Source organism: Fukomys damarensis, unplaced genomic scaffold, assembly GCF_012274545.1.
Source record: "Fukomys damarensis isolate Sample0158 unplaced genomic scaffold, DMR_v1.0_HiC HiC_scaffold_5, whole genome shotgun sequence".
Lineage (NCBI taxonomy): Eukaryota > Metazoa > Chordata > Mammalia > Rodentia > Bathyergidae > Fukomys > Fukomys damarensis.
In genome coordinates, this window is record NW_022900917.1 from 20508659 (window position 1) to 20530423 (window position 21765).

General features: G+C 40.9%; 1 protein-coding gene across 5 annotated transcripts in view; it reads left to right on the top strand.

Moving 5' to 3' along the window:
- The window catches only part of Cdh17 (cadherin 17), a 106000-nt gene that overhangs the window by 45726 nt on the left and 38509 nt on the right, over positions 1–21765 (top strand). For 3 of the 5 annotated variants that reach the window (XM_010619622.3, XM_010619621.2, XM_010619620.1), the window contains exons 2-3: positions 13848–13917; positions 18298–18396. In XM_010619622.3, the coding sequence (XP_010617924.1) occupies positions 13870–13917; positions 18298–18396 (147 nt within the window). In that variant the 5' untranslated portion in view covers positions 13848–13869. Of the gene's footprint in view, positions 1–4383; positions 4491–13847; positions 13918–18297; positions 18397–18728; positions 18803–21765 lie in introns of those variants that run through there. The other 2 variants (XM_010619619.2, XM_010619623.1) reach the window with 2 other exon arrangements.

The following is a 21765-nucleotide window of genomic DNA, read 5'->3' on the forward strand; positions in this document are numbered from 1 at the left end:
GAATCAAAGTGATACTTGCTTCCAGGAATGAATTTGGAAGTATAGCTTCCCTTTCAATTTCATTGAAAAGTTTGAAGAGTAATGGCAGTAGTTCTTCTCTAAATGTCTTGTAAAATTCAGCGGTGAATCCATCAGGGCCTGGGCTTTTCTTTGTTGGTAAATTTTTAATTACATTTTCAATTTCACTGACTGTAATTGGGGTGTTTAAAATGTTTTTATTTTCTTTGTTCAACTTTGGTAATTCGTATGTATCTAAAAATCTGTCCATTTCTTCTGTGTTTTCCATTTTATTGGAGTACAGGTTCTCAAAGTACGTATTAATGATCCTGTGGATTTCTTTTGGATCTGTCATGACTTTGCCTTTTTCATTCCTGATTGCATGGATCTGAACCTTTTCTTTCCTTTTTTTGATAAGATTAGCTAAGGGCTTGTCAATTTTATTTATTCTTTCAAAAAACCAGTTCTTTGTTTCATTTATTTTTTTGTATCATTTTCTTAGTTTCAATTGCATTGATTTCTGCTCGGATCTTTATAATTTCCTCTCTTGTTGGAGTTTTGGGTTTTTCTTGCTCTTGTTTTTCTAGGAGTCTAAGTTTCATCATTAGGTTGTTTATTTGAGCCCGCTCTGTTTTCCTAGTGTGGGCATTCAATGTTAGGAATTTTCCCTGTAGAACTGCTTTCATTGTGTCCCATAGATTCCTGTATGTTGTATTGGCATTTTCATTTATTTGTAAAAACTATCTGATTTCTTCTTTACTTTCCTCTGTAATCCATTGATTGTTTAGGGGAGAGTGTTGTTCAGTTTTCAAGTGCTTGTGTAGTTCCTACAGTTACTTGTACTATTGATCTCCAGTTTGATTGCACTATGATCTGATGATATACAGGGGCTGACTTCAATTCTTTTGCATTTATTTAGACCTGTTCTGTGAGCCAATATGTGGTCTATCTTGGAGAATGATCCATGTGCAGCCAAAAAGAATGTATATTCTGATTTTGTGGGGTGGAATATTCTGTAAGCATCTATTAAGTCCATGTGTTCCAAAGCTTGGTTATGGCAGCCCAGTTTTGATAAACCCTTCAGGCTTTCCAAACCTAGAAGTCATGTGCCCAGTGTACAGCCAGTGAAGTGAATACTTTCTAATTTATTCATGGATAACTCCACCAGTTTCATGTTGTGAGGCCATGGCTGAAGGCCTTACCTCCTGGGCAGTTGTTTGGAGAAACCATCTAAACAAGTACAAACTGGAGCCATTCCTGCCAGAGCAAGCAGAGAAAAAAGTCTTTACTAATTTCAAAATTCTTTGTTGACTATGTTTAGGAAGAGTATAAGGTGGTTATCAGCTAGGATTTTGAGACAACATTGTATATGGCTCAGTGTCTTTTACTTGGACCTTCTGATTCATCTTGATTTCTAAGTTTGAACTCTTTTAATGAATCCATAAAGTGATCTGGTTTAGACAATTGTCAAAAACAGAAATGAAACTGACAAAAAAAAAATCTACCAAACCAAATATCTTAATGCAAACAAACCAGAAACAGGCATAATAGCTACATGAAAGTGGTGATGTTTTGCTTAAATGTGTCAGAAAATAAACTCTGTCCTGACCAGGGATAGTAATTAGGGAAGATTCTATTTGAGCTTAAAGCATCAACTAGTAGAAAATTACTTTTACTTCTTTCTACTAAATACATGTGGAACAAAATGTGTGAACTATTTGTTGTAGCAGGGTCCAAAATTATTCATTTGGTTGGGTTTCCATCAGTCTTGGTTGAACCTATAGGTAAGACCAATCCTTTAGAATTATTCAATTAAATAATTGAAAGGAGTTCAGTTCTAAGAAGTGTTTACTAAGAACCAGTGGAAGACAAAGTTTTTGTGGTCTTTAAGTTAATAAACATAGAACACATAGTAACTGATATAAAAATGTCATACAGTTCTGTTAGATAAGGCTTGTGCTTTGGTTGACTCATGACAAAATGTTCTCAAAATACATATGTAACATGTAATGAAAGATCATATTAAAGTGCATGAAAAATGAAAACTATTAACACTCATAGATTCCACTTATTTGAATTTTAAAGGCTAAAACTAATAGAAATGTAATATACTTTGAATTTTAAGAAAAATCCCACAGATTCATAAAATTTTTGTCTGGGAGTCTGTCCAGACTATTACTTGCTAACTAGCCTTATCCATAAATTAAGCATCACTTATGTATGTTCTGGGACCAATGTTGGAGAAATGGTTAAAATATTATTCTAGATAAAAGTGCTGTAATATTTTCACTCTCATGAAACTCTAATTAAAAGCAGTTTCCCAAGTCTTTTTAACTGTTCACTTGTTTCCATCATAAAAATATCTTCATTGCTCTGAAAAAGAAATTCATCTTTATCAACTATATTTTTATTATCCCCTTTACTGAGTATTAAACTTTTGAACTAACAATTTCTCACGTTTGCATGAAAATGGGTTTCAAAAAAGGTGGTGTTCACCTTGAAACCTGTGTGCGCTTAATCTTTGGGTTTAATCTGGAAGAATGTTTAACACATGGTAACAAATATAAAAAATGGCCCTGAGAAACCTGTGAACCTTTTATCCCAGAGAGTAAAGAGTCTAATTCTGAAATGCAGTCACCTGTTAGTCTCTGATGGTTGGTTTTGTGGCCTTTTCAGAGTTAAATCCATCTGATTCTCTGAGTTGGAAGCCACAACTAGAAGTGGTATAAAGTGTACAGGGCAGCACAGGTAGGAGTGTGGCCACCTCCCATCCAGAATGGGCTCCCACAGAGGGACTTCATCCTTGTGGAATTTTAATTTAGCAGGCTTACAGTTGTGTGAATTACCTGGACTTTAAAACAGACCAGAGATGGAATCATGATTGTATTGTCACAGGTTGTATGACTTGGGCAAGATGCCTCTGTTTTCTGTCTTTAGGCTGGAATCTATTCAGAGACAATTTCTTAAAGATTAACTGAAAAAACATATTTTTAATGGACATTCTCATATGCCAGGAACATAGAAGTGTAATGTTAGAAAAAAATTTAAAACCCAAAAATGATACATATATGTGCTTTATGTCCTAAAAACTTTATATAGACTTAAGATCACTTTTACATAATTATTAAAAATCTTCCAGAGAAGGTGCAAACCCCTTTCAGTGCAACACAGTGAGACGAGATGCTTTTGATTTCAGGAAGTGAAACACACAGCAAGTGGAAGTGAGATGATTTTGTTGAACAGGGTTATTTTATATTTAGGAAATGCAAGGGCAGAGGTGGTGAGAATTTGAGAAGTGCTTCGCCTCACTGACCCCGTTTCCTTAACCTGAGGGATGTTGGCCATGAGGGAAAGGGAGGAGGGCCTTCCTGGGCCCACAGCTCCCCCGAGGATGCCAACCACCCATGTGCAATGGGATAGCATCACTTTTCCTGTCCACACAGCAAACAAGATCTCTTTTCATCAGTGGCTTAGACCTGGAAAAGGTGGGGTGTGGGGAGGAGAGCAGACTGGTCCTTGTTCTTTCATGGGCTGGATGCACCAGAGTCAAAAGTCCACCTTTTGGGAGAAGCCCAGAAACGAACCTCAGAAGGTCTACAGAAGCAGGACAAAGTGGGCCCAGCTGACCCAAGAATGGCATGAATTCTCAACTTCACTGGGAACCCCCAGAGCGACTCAATTTAGAGATCAGGACTCTAAAAAAGCACTGACTTCAGAAATCTAGCAGTATTGACTTGAGTGGAGTGAGGGGAAAAAGCCCTTGTTTTTAGCTAAGTTCATTCCCTGAATTGTGGAGAAGTAACAAAACAAACAACAACAAAAATCTTGTGCTTTGAGGGGAAGAGTACTATTGGTTGTTTCATGGAGACTTTGAAGGGCACCCATGAATTTCAGAAGCAAGGGCAATGATCATACTTTGAGTCATTTTTGTCTCTTGTGACTTGTTATCATCATTGACTTGATGTCCTGTGCCTGTACACCGTATCATCTGTATTTTTCATGGAATCCACATAAGTATTTGTTAACCATTTCTCCTCTATAGACACTGACTATGCTAAGTGTTGGAGTGTGCAAAATTTTAACAAAACTGTCTCTGATATCGTAGACTTCACACTCCGGAGATACGTAGTCAAATATGCACAGTTTTTCTACTCTAACTTCTTGTGTTCTATAGTAATTTACTCATCCATATTTAAAAAAAATTTCAGCAACCTGTTTTAAGATGCATTAGATCCAAATGGGACCTCTTTTGTTACTCAGACATTTCTTTCCTGGAATGAATGTAATGATACCTTTTATGATACCCAATGTGTTCCAAAGAGCAATAAAAATGCTAATGGTTAATGTTTGACTGAAGGTGAAGGGAGAGGCTGGAGAGGCAGAGCAGGGCAGAGGGAGTGTTCCCCAGAGATCCTCAAGTTGCAGCAGCGAGTGTCTCCATAACTCAATGGAAGAAAAGAACTTTTAATCACCATTTTGTCGTGTACAGAAAGGTAGGGTCTTAACTATGTTGATAGCATATTTCTTCAAGAATAGCAAATTAGGTGGAGGAATGCTTAAATTGTTACAAATTTATTTCTTGAGACGGGTTATATAGCACTGTTCAGAATAGACATTGACTCCTCGTGACAAATTTCTCTTGTGGAGCAAAGTTGCTTTTTCAAATCTTGTGGTTCCTTTTCTTTGGTCTGTGCTTTAGAAATCAATTTGATGAAGTAGCTTTGGTTGGACCATACGTGGCAGTGGAATTTAAAAAAGAAATACTGGGTTTTCTGATGTTTGAACAAATACTATACCCAGTCTTTGTGATTAACAGAAAAGTGCCTGGCCTTATAATGTTCTGAAGCTCTTATATCTAGGAATTGGAGATAGTCTCATTAAGCATCTCTCAGGTGAGGTCTCTAAAGGCTGAGCATTCTATTTCTCTGAAAGCTTGATGCAGTTTTGGGTCTGTTGAATTGTCTGAGACAGGGTAGGGAGGGAGATACAAAAGTGAGAAGAAACCTTTTAAAGAAGATACTGGGGTAAGATTAAAAGAGCCAGACCTGCTTTCACAACGGGGAAAGAAGGTTCGCGTGCATGTAGGCTGCCTTCTAGGTGCTGTGTTTGGTCTTTTGGGGGTAAACTATCTGCTTCTGGGTGATTACTTTGAGATATTAAGTCACATATCGCTTGTTGGAGGACTCAAAGGTCCACTCTTTGCTTCTGTGTTTTCCCTCTTTATTCTGGATATCCCAAAGAGAATGATAACAGGGGATTTCAGGCAGGAAGGGTGATGTGTTTTCTGATATTTTCTTGATTTTTTTTTTCTTCAAAACTTAAATAGCAAGTAAGACATTATTTGAAAGAAGGAGGTGCATATTTAGATGACAAGGAAAATGGATGACATTCAACTCTTGGCAGGAGACAAAATGAGTCTTTCCTGAGTGAGAGTTTATGGTGGATTATGGGGGATATAGTCTCTGAGTTCACAGGATTGGCTTATCCATCATTTCCCAGGCAGGTGGTACTGAACAGAAAGCTTTAATTTTTTTTTATCCATAAAAAGATGCAAAATCTAACTAATTGTGAGAAGTAATTAGATAATTAGGTAAGAAGTCACTACATTGCAGAATATGGTAGATATTCAATGAATCTTTGCTCTCTTCTCCAGGAGAAGTTTACGTGGATGATTCAGATCAAATTGAGAAATTACTGCTTATTCTGTTAAACTGAAAAGAAAAATCAGTAGTGCTACAAAAATATCATCTTCCATTGCGCAAGAGCACAATTAATATTATGCAAAAGAAATGGGATCCAGCAGTATAAAAGAGAATGAAAAACTTTTGAGGTTTAATAGTTAAAAGCCCCACTAATGATTCCATATATGTCTTTGGGTGTGGTGCAAGAATAGCACCCTTTAAAACTAAGCCCTAAAAAAATGATTATTGTTCAAGGTAAAAGTTATATTTCTAGTATCTTCTTTCTTTTCTCAGAAAAGACAAAGTATACTGTGGTGGGAATACAAACTCTTGTTCAACTGTTCAAGAGAATTTCTGGGAGGGAGAACATGTTCTCACTTTTTTTTCCATGTTAGAAAGCTGGACATTGACATGCTGTTTCTCCGAAGGCCCACAAACCGGTGCTTGTATGGGTGCTGGTTTAACATGGCTAAAATATATACAGCTTTATCTATTGCATAAATCATCCAGAAATCCCTGGTGTCTAATTTAGGCTGGGGCTAGCTGTTCTATGGCTTACTCACTGATTAGGGGAATATTCATTTACCTGTTTGTTACTTGTGAGGACAAAAAGAAATGTTTACTTAAGTACAAGAAATATTAACTCAAGGCACATATTCACCCAAGGGCTGAGGTATTAATTATAGTAGAACTGTTTCCACCTAAGCATTATAAAACAGATTAAGCTATACTTAGTGGTTGCATATATGTGGTGCAAAGGAAACTTAATTTCTCTTCAAATCATCTGTAAGGTTGACATCTTGAATTCTCTCATCTATGATATTGGAGACAATATTTCTTAGCATGTTGTTATTTTAAAATGTTTGAACCTCAGTTTTTGGGTAAGAGAATCAAAATGATAGATTGTGTCTCTAAAGGATGCTTGAGGAGAACACATCTTTTTTTTTTTGTACCAAGGATAGAACTGAGGACCTTGCACTTTCAAGGCAGACGCAGTGCCACTGAGCTAAATCCCTGGTCCGAGAATACATCTTCTTCACAGGGAGCACTGCTAGCCTTGTGGTTCTGGGCTTGGGCTCTGCATTCACATCGACATCCTTCTACTTCTACATGCTTAGTTTCCTGCCCTGTAGGATACCAGAACCAACATCCTAAGATTGTAGTATTGTTTAAATGGAATAAATTGCCCAAAGTGCTCAATTTAGCAAGTGTTCAATGAGTGTAAACCAGTCCTTTAAAGTTTCAATTTAAAATAAAACTAATTCATAATGAGATTTCACAGTAGTAGGCATCCCTTACTAGGTAGAATTAAGTTCATTTTCCTGCTCTCCTGTGCATCCCTACCATCAGTGATGATTTAGTTACAGAAATCAGAGTTAACGGCCTGCACTTGGGCATGACTGCACATTTCTTTGCCATTACAACTGTTGCCTCAGGGTCACCTTGTAAATGAGCTAATGTTACAGCAAGTGGCTTTTTATTTTTTAAATCCTTCAGTGTCTCAACTGTATGAGTTGGACTCTAATTTAGATTTACCTCCTACTGAATGGCTAAGGCCAGAATGTGTGATCTTATTATCTGGACGAAGTGCTCTTCTGTGCATTTTATTATACATGGAGAAATGTTGTATAATCCATGGAACTCTCTGTCCAAAATAATTATGCTACAAACGGCGATTCCCATTTTCTTCTGTAGGCCAGGGAACACCTCTGGGAGGTTGTTCTGCTAGGTGTGGTGGAAAAAGAATCCTTCCCCAGCCTCCTGCCTGGGTTACTGAGGTGCGAGTCTGCTCAGCGGGGACGTTCAGTGCCAAAGCCGGCTGTATCTGTGCTGTAAAGTTCAGTGAAAGAATTGCTTACATTTATATATGAGGGGGTGAGGGGTGCTGGTCTTCCCCCAAAGCCTCTTTCTTCTCTCTCAACTCTCAAAATGAATCATCAGGCCTCCCACTCCTTCCTGAGGTCGAGTAATTGTTCTGAAGGAGGCAGCAGCCAAAATTTTATCCTGCCTGCTTATTCCTAGCTTTTTAAGAGCCACTGTAATTGGTTCCTTAATTTGTCAAAAGTACAAATTGGTCAACAGCTCCTGTGGTTTTCTAACCCTGCGGTGATGTACTTGGTGCCAGTGATTTGTGAGGACTCAGACCTAAAAAGACAGGAATGATCGCTCTCAACATTGCTTGATGGGCAGTGGTGTAAGCCAGCTTTTAATCTGATTTTTGTTCATATCTGGCCTTGCTTTACAATTTATGTGGTTCTTAGCAATATACAGAGCAGACGTAAAGAAACAGCACAAAGGCCGTTTGCCGCTGTTCAGTCCTCATGGTATTTTGAATTCTAGTCACGTCCTTTCCTGCCCTCAGCACCCTGTGAAATTTGAAAACAAATTTTGCAGCCTTCTCTTGCACCTTCTTTGTTCTCTGTAGCTGCGTGGCTCAACCTTATCATCAGATGAATTATTTTAATGCAAAGCACTTAGTTCTTCTTCCTCTTCCCTTTTCCTCGCCTCCTTGTCTTTAAAAAGCAAAAACAAAACACAAACCAGGGTAACTGAGGATTGATTCTACTTAAAACTTACCTGGCATTTAGCTTTTTGCAGGGGTGTGGAAAGGAGTGCAGAAATCAATGTTTGCGTGTTGAATTACCTGTAGGGTTAGTAAGCTGGGACCTAGAAATTCCCTGTCCTTACTCACATGTAAATGTGGTAACCACAAGGGTCTCTAAAAAATATCTTAGAGCCTCTCGTGGGTATTGGAGCCAGTGTGAGAATCAATCAAGCTTCAACTGCCCCCTCCCTGCCCCTGAGGATGCTGTGACCACTGCATATATAATGGCAGGGTAAAGTTCTCTTGGCGGCCACTCCTGTCCTAGCATGGCAGTGCTGTACATCAAATCAGAGTTATCTTATGTTTTAGTTTGCTAGATCTGCCATAACAAAACACCACAGAATGAGTGGCTTAAATGACAGAGACAGATTGTCCCACAGTTCTCGAGCCAGAAGTCCAAGATCAAGATGTCTGTAGGGTTGGTTCCCCAGGAGCTCCGAGGAAGGATCTGCTCCAGGGCTGTCTCCTGGGCTTGTAGATGGCTGCCTCATGTCCATGTGGTATCCCTCCAGGGTATGAGTCCATTCTTAAATGTTCTTTTTACATCAAGACACCATCCTGTTGAATAAGGGTCCACTCTAAAGACTTCCTTTTAACTTCATTACCTCTGTCAAGACACCAAAGTAAGGTCACATTCTGAGGTACTTGGGAGTTAGGATTCCAGCTTAAGAGTTTGGGTAGGCGTACATAATTCAATCCATAGCACTTGGTTTAATTAAAAAAGGGGAGAACCTTGAGAAGAAGCTCAGAGGGGAAATAAGAGAGAGTGCAACACAGGGTTACACAGATAGACACACACACACGTACATGCATGCACGCACACACATATTTTTTTCCCCACCACAGGAACAAAACCTCCCAGGGTGGTGCCGTCTTTGCCTGTGGTAGTGAGCAATAGAGTTGAGGTCTTGTTAGTGTATGAAGAGTGAGAGCAGCCATGAAATCACAAAATGAAGCTCGTTTGAATTTTTTGAAAGAGGTAATGAATAAGGTGATACTTGGTATCTCATCATCAGATACTAACTTTAAAAGAATGTTCATTTTTTTTTTTAGTAGTTGTAGTAGAAGAATATATGATCAACACAGGCATGGGAATTAGCCTAACAAATGTGACCTTGGGCAAGTTTGACCTTTCTTGATTTTTTGTGTCTAAGAGGTAGATTATGGTAGTCTATGCTGTAGAATCAGTGGCACAACTCTGAGGCATAGAGGTCTCAGCACTGCTTGTGACAGTCAATGAGAGCTGCCCTTGTGTTGTGACCTGGTAGGACACAGGTGGGGCCATGTGGGGATTTCCACATATTTTGGGCTGCATTGAAGCCACGTGCTTCAGAGCAAGGCCGGTAGCCCTGGATCCACATTTCTAAGCTGAGGCCTGGGTCCATGGGTAAATCAAGCAATGGTGGCATTGTCTGCCAGGTGAGGTACAGCCGTATTTCTGGGCAACTTCTCTCGCAAAGCTCCTCCTCTTCAGTAGCACCAACTACCAGCGACCTGGGTTGCTAAGGGCAGACAGGGCCTCTCCAAGTTGCAATAGGAGTGGTGTGAATTCAATCTCCACCCGAAGGAGACCCTGACAGCAACAATTCCAAGCAGATGCCGAGTTGACTGTATCAGGCAGTTTAGAGAGAAGGTCACTAAATTGTCTGCAGTTCTTCTTAAACCCTTTTCAAGCCGTAGTTGTGAGGAGACCTATCTTATGTAGGTGGTTTGGCAGTTTTAGGCAATTTCAGTTATAAACAGTGACTTTCTGTCCACGTCATGAAGGCCCAGTGTATGATACTCATTAGTGGATCATGTCTCTGCAAAGAGGAAATAAAAGCAAGACTCGTTCGAGAGGACAAAGTCCTCTTTGGGCAGAATCCTAGCATTAGTGTGTTTTGCTCGCAATCACTGGGGCAAGGCTTTGCCTCCCACTTCTTCTGACCACAGAATGTTGCTGTGGAAGCTTCCTGAGTGGCCTCCGTCCAGGGCTGGTGGAAGGTGGGCGAAGTGGAGGGTGATGTTTAGAATTCTGACTGAACGATTCATGCTGCAGAATGAATTCTTATTGGACAAACACTGGCCCCAGAATTAACTCATTGGATCCCATAACTCTCAAATGTGGACGGTAAAATTGTCCCTGCTCTACAGATAAATAAATATAGCCACAGGGCATTAGAGGACAGGACCCAAAACAGTCAGTCTAATTCTGCTCCTAACGACTGCACGGTTTGCTAGATTTTTCCTCAAATAAAACATGGCACTTTACACATGAGAGTGGAAAGTAATTCCTTTTGTTTTTACTAGAAACACTTTGGTAGGACTAAGTGTAAATGACAAAGGATAAATACATTTCTATTAAAATATCCCAGTCAATGGCCTGTCTGAACAATTGGTCAAAAGAAAGCATTCATTTAATTTTTATTAGCTTTTCTATCATTCAGCTTGTTGTTCTTTGGAAGATTAAAAGTGCTATGAAAATCAGTTCAAGGAAAGATGATGTATTTCAGCCATTTCTCAACTATTTACTGAGCAAAAATCTGATAGTGTACTTAATAGGCAACTCTTGTCTTCAACAGTAAAAATGTATTGTATTTTGCACCCAAATACTACTTTAAATCTTGAATTAATTTCCTTTAACATGTTATGTTTACTCTGGAAGCTCTTACGAACAAGAACAAACTAATAGGATGTCTACTTTAGACAACCATGAGTATATTGCAATTTAACAAACACGTACCGAGGGCTTAATATGTGCAAGATGTAATATGAAGAGCTTCAAGAGGTTAAAATCAATTAAAAAAGGCCTCTGCCATGAAAGATTTTATTTTCTAATAGCAGAAGTAATACCAATAAGTACGTGGTGAAAAAGAAATCGTGGGGACGAAGGGCTGCAGGAAGGGACATCTAGCTGCAAATGAAGAAAGATTTCATGCAACAAGTAAGAGTTACATGGTAGCTCCGTTTTGGTGTCCCAGTTCTTCATACAGTGCCTGGCACATACGAAAAGCTTGATTGGACATTTTTTAGATAAATGAGCTAGATGATAAGAGAGGAGAAGCAGAAGCAGACAGAAAGAAGCACAGTCTCAATCCAGCTTCATTAAGAGAATCCCCATTGTCCATTTTCCCTGGGCCAGGCCCACACCAGGTGGGCAGAGCGGCTAGTGCCGAAGGTGTGGATCCCAGAGGGGAGCTGGGCAAAGGGCGCCAGGGAGGGCAGCAGGCTGGGCGTGGGAGGGAGCGGCAGATAAGGCTGGAGGAGCTGGGCGCAGTGTGCATGCGAGCAGAAGGTCTTGAAGGCTGAGGTGTTTGAAAAAAATCCCCAAATGGATCATTTTTGTCTGTATTTTTACTTCTTTTAAGCAAATATTGATTGATAGCTGATGATGTACATTTTGTTAATGTAAAAAACCCCTAGACCTGAGAATGCCACTTTATTCATTTACACATACAGTCATTTTTCAGTATTCATAATGATTGGGTCTAGGACCTCTGAGGATATAAAAATTCAGGGGTGCTCAAGCCCCTTATATAAAATGGCCTGGACTTTGTGTATACATATTCCTGTATACTTTAAGGTGCTTCTAGATCACCTGTACCTAATACACTGTAAATGCTGTGTAAATACTTGTTATTGTTTAGAGAATGAAGCCTGTTCCTGCTCAGTGAAGATGTATTCTCCCCTCCACCCAAACATTTTCAATCCAAGGTGGGCTGAATCTGTGTGTGTGCAGCTTGTGGATACACAAGCAGGGCTGCATCTCCTTGGGCAGTGTACCAGGGCATGGGGTTACATGTTTCCAAATCAAATAAGCAGTCAACAGTAGCAAGCAAACAAACCAACAACAACAAAGGGAAAAGCCACCCTTTCTTGTGCTTCACAGTGAATTAATTCTACAATGGCATTTTGGACCTATCAACCAAATTAATTCTGTTGCAAAACTGTTATTGAATTCACAAATCTGAGTCCAGGAGGATTCTAATCCCAGTTTCCCCTTAAAAATAGCCATGGAAACTTGGAGTAAGTTGTTTAATTTATATAATGTATACAAGCTATGTATCTTCATCCGTATCAATGCATCTGTGTCTACAAAGCTCTCACACTACATAGGGTCCGAAGAGGTTTTGGAGTTTGGATTCAACAGATCTGACCATGCCACTTCTTAGCTATGTGTCTGTAGGCAAATTGCTTAAATTGAACTTGAATCTCCTTATCCGTAAAGTCAAGAAATTCCTCACTCATTGTGCTTGTGAGAAAATCATAAGTGCACACATTTATTACAGAGCAATTGGTGGGAATTTTCCACATGAGGAAACTGAGGTGCAGGATGACAAAGTTGCACACTCCTGGCTATGCAGATCTGGTTGCAGCCCAGTTGTGTGGCTCTGAATTGCTTTCTGCAACACACTGTTAGGCCATTTCTTTTTTCTTTTTGGTACTGGGAATCGAACTCAGCCTCTTGCGCTTGCAATGCAGGTGGTGGAACCACTGAGCCAAGTCCCTGGCCGTGTTAGGCCATTTCTAAAGGTTTTTTTGTAAATGTACCTCCTAGGTGACTCTTATTTCTTTATCTGCCATGGTACTTATGAGGCTGAAATGGGATAGTACTTTTATCTTTGTAAAGTTCAGATAACAGTTATGCAAATATAAGGCATCTAAAAATTTCAGGGTCTAAATTTTTAGAGTGGCTAGAATTTTAGTAGCTGTTTCCCATACTAACTATATAATATGTTTTATGTGGAATTAAAAAAATAAGATGGGTTAGACCAGGGTTGTCCATAATCCCTAAAGATAATAAGTGATTGGGATTTTAGTGAAATGAATACATTTTTATGTCCTTGGTTTTTAAAAACTTGTTGTTCAGCAGTTCAGTGTTATGATATAAGCAGCAAGGATGCTTTAGAGGCCACATGGAAAATTTATCTCACATCTTAAAGTCATGATAAATCTCGGGGTGAAGGTTACAGCTTTTAGGAAATATGAAGCATCGAACTGAAGATAATGTGGGCAGAGCTGGGATTCTTATTTGGTATAAATAATGTTTTTGAGGGATAAATAATGTTTTTTCCTTGTGTGTATTACACTGGTCATATTTAGAAAACCAAAGAGGAGGCTGGTGAGGCCTTTGAATGAAGGATTGTGACACTTGAGGAATCTAATATATTTGCAGCTCTGAATCAGAACCACTAAATGTTATTTTATCCAGTTATCCCAGCATTTGCCAGAACAAATCTTCCCCACCCATATCACAAATGAGAATTATTTGTAAAAACAAAAAGTGAAAGTGATGTCTGCTCCCTATTGTTTGAGACTGTCAAATGAAGGGTATGAGAGAATGAAGCAGTTAAAAAAAGAAGTGAAATTACCGAGACTCCCTTGGAGATGTTGACTTGTGCCTTGCTGTACATAAAGGCTCATGTCGCTTCCGAAGGCCAAGCTGTTGCTGGAGGAGAGCTGGCCTCTGCCGCTTCCACTGGACTAGTTTGTAATTGGATATCACCCAGTGACTCTTCCCGGTTGCAGAGATGTGATTTTAACAGACTGTCAGCTAATGCCTTTTATCTCTGGTTTATTCGCAGGAGTTTGAGTCAGAATAGCAAGATGACTCCAGCCTGTCTTCACTCCCTATGTCTCCTTGTACTTTATTTGGTAAGAGAAGGGGGTACGCTTCTCCGCTTGTTTTGTAGAATATTTTCTGTCATCCTTCCATTGTGTACCAGGGAAGGAATGGTTTTCATTACTGAAAGGTGACCTATGAAATTGTTGAATAGAATGGATGCAGTGTGTTCTGATGTTCTATTTCCAATGCAATGGCTGCAAATCATGTGCTTGTCCTTCAAATGGAGGAGACACTTTTTCCTCAGCTTTTATAAGTCACTACCACTTACTAAGCAAAGTTAAAAGCAAATGGGGGCTGGGGATTTAGCTCAGTGGTTCTGCTTCCTGCCTTGCAAGCACAAGGACCCAAGTTTGATCCCCAGTACAAAAAACAAACAAACAAACAAAAAGCAAATGTATCCTTCATGGATAACTTAGGGAATATGGAAAGAAATTATACTGATAAGTGTATTAGGTTATATACTTTAATTTTGACTTTATTTTGTTTAATTTTTTGGTATCGAGTTCAGGACCTTGTACGTGTGAGGCAAGCAGTGGCACCACTGAGCTAAATCCCCAGCCAAGTCTTGACTGTATTTTGACCATGAAAATTTACTACCAAAACATCAAGAAAAATTGTTTTTTCTCTATTTTGAACTCTTGTGTATTTTTTCTGTTAAATTTGTCTTCAGCCATTTGTTCAGTCAACCCTATTGACTGATGATAGGCTTCCAGAACTTGGAGCTGGATGGAAACTAGGGTTTCAGCCTGGGTAGATAGTAGGGTGAATCCTTGCTCTATCCATGAAGCTCCTGAGGTTTGCAAAAGTTGCTAACTTTTTTGTGTAATGACTCGGGTCTATGGATATGTATTTGCTTTTTCTTTAGATGGAAACTTCTAGATCCTCATTTGGCTCCCATCTTGTTTCCTTTCTTCTGCGATCCAAAAATTATATAAGTCCTAGAAATTATATTCAAGTTCTAGAAAGTTCTCTAGAGCCCATATAGTTCAAATTTTTTAGAGAGAGAAACAGTCAAACTTGTGAAACTATAAAAGCCTTCCTCCTGGGGTGATAAGTGCAATTCATAGTTCATGGGTCACGTGTGTCCTCATAGCCCATGGGAACAAATCAAGTCTTGGGCATGTATAAGGCCATGATCAGATATTCCTTTTGGCCTTGCTTTTCTACCTGTGTCCTCAAATGTCCTTTCCTACCTACATTATCACAGGGTAGCAATGAAATCAGACCTCGGTTCAAATTTGTTGCCATTTACTAGGAATAGGAACTTGATTGAGTCATGTAAGATTTGAAACTCAATTTTTTCCCCTTTGAAATGGGTCTGATAATCGTACTTGCTTATATTACAATTAAGCGAGATAATGCATTATAAAGTTCTTAGATCAGTGACTAGCACAGTTCCAGAGCACAATAAATATTCTGTTGGTCTCACTGTGGCATTTTAAATGTTCAGAGTCTACGCTCATATGGACCCTAACCTCTACAATGAAGGGACTGTGTTTTAGTCACCTTCGCAGTCTCAGCATCTAGCAAGTTCCTTGAACAGGGTAGAAATGAAATACATGATTATGGACTTACATTGGGAAGCAACAATGACAGAGCAGGAGGGGGAGATCACTCAATGCTTCGCTATTGGGTTCATATGCTTCCTGCGTGAGAAGGGCGTACGTTCTTGTTCCTGGCTAACAGATGTTCTTTTCCAGTTTCTACCACACTATGCTTCCCAGTTCTGGTGGTGTGGCTTGATGACTCAGAGGGTGCACATGCATTTTGAAATCTTTATGGCTCCAATAGTCATATTAATGAGCAGGAGGGGAGATTTGTTGCCTGATACCACTATGCAACTTTGAACCCTGGAACTGCAACCTGACACTCCTTTCCTATAGGTGAGCCAGCTTGTCTCCATAGGAAAAATGCAGCCTTGCCGTTGAAGTTTCTGGCTGATGCAGTTTTCAGTGTTGTGATTAACTGCAAGTCTGACTTAGCTGGGATGTGCTCAAAGTGACGTAGGTAGTTTGCTGTTGAGCAGTAGCTTTGCAGAAAGCACCGTTCTTTTCTTGGGCCAATCCTGGTGGCACTTGGGCATCTGTACCCAACTCCTTTGCTCCACCTTCCAGAGAAGTTAAGGGAGGTGGACAAGATGTGGAAAAGGAGACAGAAGAAAAGATCCCAAAGGAAGTCAAACTAAGATAATGGAGATGGCTAGAAGCCTTTATGTTATTATGTGAGTTAAGAATGCTTTTGTCTACAGTTAGCAGGAAATTTGATTTTAGTATTTTAGTGCTTCTTAAATAAAAGTTTATTTTCCTCCAATAACAGGAAGTCTGAAGTGGTCTATTCAGGGCAGGGTTAGAAGTGCCTTGTTACCAGAATCTTGAATTTCTTTCTCTTTTCCTACTATCTTTTGAATTGCTTTGTTCCTTTATGGTTCATGGGGGCACTGGATACAGATGTGAGGTCCATTATGTCAAGCCAGAGTCACAAAGGACAGTGCTAGCCACATCTGTCCCTTTTCATCAAGGAAAGAATATGACACCTCCAATCTCTCCATGCGCTGTAGACTTCCCTCTTGTTTAATGAACCAGAAATGGTGACCTGGCCACCATTCTAGCTGCAAGAGATCCTGAGAAGGAGCTGATTCTGCTCCCCAGTCTCCATGGTGGGAGGTAGCAAAGGAGAAAGGTTGGCAGCGATCAGGGATAACTAATTAGAGTAGCAGCCACAACTCTGATGCAGAGATCTAATTTCAAAGCCCTCTGATTTTGTTATTGGCTTTTTACCAGATAACAGTGTCGACTTAGTCAAGATTCAACAAAGGGAGAGGCCCTATAGGACCTTTCCCCTTTCACTCACATACTGATTGTTTTGGGTGATTTCCAGCTGGCATCAGTTTTCATGGCCTGCAGGTACTCTCTCTCACTAATGATAAATGGGAACAAATTCACTTTTCTTCACCCAGTTCTTACCTTTTTGGTTTCACTTGTCTATCACATTGCCCTTATATTTCTGATTCTAACCTAACTCACCCCTGATTTCCATCACAAATGGGAGACCCAAAGAACTACCCAGGAAAGAGAGGAGGCCTGGTCAGTATCTGGTCTGGGACATTAGGTCCTTAGTCCTAGAGGGTATTCCTCCCTGAGTGATTGGCCAACTGTCCTTCCGTGCCCCTGGTTCAATCTACCTTATATCTTCCTTCAGGGATGCCACTGTCATTATGGTGTGGGATGATGGAGATGGCAGGGCTGCTGCTAAATGCTCCCTATCTCCAGGGTTGGGAGTGGTGGGAGTCATATCTTGGGAGCATGTTCTCATTGCAGTAGCCTTTCTTTCTAGTTTGTCTTGGCCATGTTTGCACCCTCTGGTGGACAGTGGTGCCCAGTGGCTGAGAGGGTAAATTCCAGAGTTATGGGTTCGACTCCTACTTCCAGCCATGACCTGAGGAGTTATTTCTCTACACTTTAATCTCATTACCTGTAAAATGGGGCTAATAGTAGTAATTTACTCCATTAGGCTTGTCCACAGGATTAAATGTGCTTAGGACAGAGCCTCATACGTACTAACTTGCCAAGTGGAAGTTTTGACTGTCTCAGCTGCTCCTACTGTTACCCAGTCTGATTTGAGTGACTGCAGAGGTGGCTTGGCATTCAGGTTTTAGGTCTTTGCATTTTTAAAAAATTTATTTGTTTAGTACCTGGGATTGAACTCAGAACATTGCGTTTGCCGGGCAGGCACTGCGCTGCTCAGCTACATCCCTGGCCTAAGGTGTTTGGATTTTAGAACCATTGTATAGCTCCTGCTTGAAATAAACATTGTATAATTTTATGATTTTTTTTCTGGGTGAATATAAAATATTACATGCTAAAGTAGTACGCTTTCCTTAGTTTCAGTTCAAATTCAAATTTATATTTGACCAAGATTTACCATATTAACTATGTGCCAAGAGAGCACTGCATTAACTCTCCATAAATTCTCCTGTCCTTGAGGTGACCGAACTCTAGAGTGCTGGGAATTTGTCATGAATGCACTCATAAAATAATATGAATGGCAAAAGATGTTTTAACAAGCTGATATAAACCCTATAGAATTTAGAAGGTGGTCCAGTGGGGTGGGGTGTGTGTGCTAGTCCCACTTCTGTGGTTTATTTATCCTGGGCTGCACATCTCTAGGCCTCATTGTAACACGGAGGTATTAATTTTTTTCCCAAAGGGCAATGGCTCCAGTGGCTATGGCATACTGTTTTCACATGGTAGTCCCTTAACAAATATTAGACCCCTTTCTGTCTGTTCTGACCATGTTTTCCATTTTCAGCTATGATGGAATCCATGTGTTGTTCCCAAAAGCTCTCAAAAAGTCAAGTGACCCATATACATTTGTAATAGATGCTAATTTTTCTCTCTCTCTGTTAACAGACAGCAGGAAATGGCCAAGATGGGAAATTTAGTGGACCCTTGAAGCCCATGACATTTTCCATTTATGAAGGCCAAGAACCAAGTCAAGTCATTTTCCAGGTAAAGGCTACCCTCGATCACTGTCATCTTGACTCCTCACCATGTGAGTGGACTTTTACTCCCTTCTATACTATACAGCGGGAAATAAAATAGAGGCACGGCGAATCTATGCATTAAGGATGATTTCAGAAGCTAAGTTAAACAGAGACTGGTGGTGCCATATCATGAGTCATACTGACATCTACATCTGGACTTCCTCAATCATGTCTGGGGCCAGGGCTTCTGTATCACCCTGGGCAGGGAGCCTGGAATCTGTCAGCCTTGGCGTGGAAAGGGCCCCGGTATGAGAAGGAGGCGTTGGCCTCCTGCCCCACAGTCTGTCTCTTGCGTGAGCTTCCTCATGAAACGCTGAGAGGTGCAGCTTCCCTGGAGCCGGTGCTGGATGGGTCTCTCTGTGTGGTCCAAGGTGAGCCTTTCCCTCCCTGACAGCTCAGATCCCAGGCCTGGCCCTCACTTCTGGGATGGCCATGGCATGAAGGGGAAGAGGTCCTCTCATTAGATATATAACTGGAGAAAGGGTCAGACTGGAGGACAGCTTGCAGGTGGTTGAGGACTTCAGCTACTAAGGGCACTGGAATAATCCCGGAAATGTAACGAGAAAGGAAACATCCTGCTGCATTTATCAGACATCTCCTCTGGAAGCTGCTTAGCCCTAGAGCATGGAGGTGCCCTGATGAGCCTCTGGGGGTGCTCATTTTCCCTCCCCGTGACAAGCACCAGAGAACAACACGGGGTTCCTAAATGATCTTCTATGGTGGATGCCGTCAACCACTGCGTATTTATCTTGTGGATGGCTCCCATTCACAGAGGGGAGGCTGTGAGCTGTCTCATGAGCCCTCTCCTGTTCAGCACCAGATGAGCATAAGTATGAGCCGGCAGCTGGACACGCATGCCTGACCATCCAGCAGTGCTGGGCAGGGTGTTACGGGGCTCTTGACCTTTCTGGCCAGGGAAGCCAGTTACTGAACAGGTAGTGAACACACTGAGAGCCGGAGGCTGCCAGGAACCAGCTTGAAAAGGAGGGGAGAGAAGACTGTTCAGAGACACAGCAGGGACAGCTGCCCCATGCTGGGAGGGAAGAGGGCACAGACTGAGGACTGGCAGAAAGCCACATATCTGGGCAGGACAGAACTAGAAGAAGAAGGCTGCAGGGATCAGAAGGCCCTGCCTCCTGAGGGGGCTGCGATCTCCCCCAAAAGAATGGGCCTGGTTGTGATTTCCTTCCAGAAAAGACCCCCATGGCTACAACTGGAAGAGGCCAGGGAGGCAGGGCTCCCAGGAGAGATGAATCCCTCCTTGGCTTCATCTCTGCCCTGCCTGGAAGCTCTTGTTTGTGGGTTCTCTCTGACATGCTTTGTTCCCTTTATTCGTGTACAATAGCAGTTCACAAACTGGCACAAACTTCATTTTTACACTGCATTTCTTTAACCACAAATGGAGCACCCGTTGTACAGGCAGTGGGAGTCGGGCAGAAGGCGAAAGCTAACAAGGAAACAAACACAGACACCAAAGATTCTGATGGGAATTTGGTGGCCAAAGTGCAGGCAAAGAAAGAGGAACTGAGTCTATTTGCTTTTTCAATTGACAAAAGCTGTACGTGTTTATTGTGTGCCAGTGTTTTTTAAAATAGTCATTGTAGAATGGCTATATTGAGCAAGTATCATATCACCTCACAGTCTCATCATTTGTCTGGTAACAAGAACGCTCACAGTTTCCCAGCTACCAATTTTCAGTGAGGATGATAGTGGATGATGACAAGGTTTGTCAACCCCCGAACTGAAGGCTGAGAGGTGGGCAGGAACTCAGCCCACTGACTACAGTGTGTGGAAAGCGTTAACGGGAGTGAAGGTAGGAGACACTGCACAGTCAAGGGCCTGCACCCTTGCTGAGGTTAGCACAGCCTGGCTGACCCATCTTGCTGGGTAGGCTGCTGGGCGTCCTTAGAGGGCTTCAAAAAGGAATGCTGTAACAGATGTGTATGAGCCTACTCTGGTCCTGCTGAGCATGATTTGCAGGGGATGAGGCCGGGGGCAGGCGGGGTCTTAGCTAACCTTCTGGTAGTCCAGTCAGAAGTTATGGTCCTGCTTTAAGTAAGGGCGAAGGGCATGCCAGGATCGGAATGTTATGTCCTGCAGATCGAAACTTAGCCCTCTACACGATGCAGTGAAGAGGTGGAGGCTTCAGACCATGCAAGCGGAGTGATCGTAAGATAAGATTAGTGCCCTTACAAAAAAAAGGCCTGTAGGAGGACACATGAAAAGTGCCGTCCAAGGACAAGCCTCCCTTCATTCTTCCTTCCTTTCTTTCTGTGGTACTGGGAATCAAACCCAGGTACTTCCCACTGAGCTACATCTCCAGGCCCCACCTCACCCTTCTTTAAAAAAAATTTTTTTTTGAGACAGCTTCTTGCTAAGTTGCTAAGTTGCCCATGCTAGGTTTGAATTTTTTTTTCTTTTTATTGAGTTTATTGGTACAATCTAGGTATGCAATACAGTTACATTCATCATTGGGATCTTGTACCTTTACATAACAGGTCTTGATTCTCATTTTTTCCCCTTGTCCCTGCCCTCCCCTCACCCCCTCCTCCCCTCCCCATTTACAAACACTTTGTTTCCATTTTTTCAGTTTCTCATATTTTTTCCTCTCCCTTATTACCTTTCCCCCACCCTTCCCACTTTCCCTACACCTTTAGCCCTTTACTTCCTATTTCACATTATTAATTGTCTCATTAGGATCCTGTGTACTATTATAGTTTTTCACACCAAAGAAACTATTCGGTATTTCAGTTAAAGAAATCTTTGTATGAACCTTAAAAATAGGGAATCCTAAAATAAAACTAAAAGGAAAGTAAAAGAGAAAAGGCGATGATGTAACATTAAAATAATCCTTGATTCTGGAGATGAAAATGGTCCCTGAACATACTTGAATTGCCTCTTGCTCTTGTAGTCTTATCTTATTTAGGTTTGAACTTCTGATCCTTCTACCTCAGCTTCCCAGAGTACTGGGATTGCAGGCACGCACCATCATGCCTGGCTCACTTACAATTTGGTCAGTATTGTATAAGATTTCTGAAGTCTACACATCTTCAACATTTATTATCTGTCTTTTTTATGTTAGCTACCCAAGTGTTTATGAAGTAGTACTTATTTGTACCTTTGCTTTGCATTTCTATAATAACTAATAGTTTTGATCTTTTCATGTCTCTTTGGCTGTCTCTCTTTATTCTTTGGTTAAATGTTTACTGAAATATTTTGCCTGTTATTTAATTAGATTGTTTACCTTTTTATTGTTGTATGAGTTTTTTATATATTCTGCATGAAAACCCTCTGCAAATACATCACTAACAGATATTTTCCCACCAATTTTTAA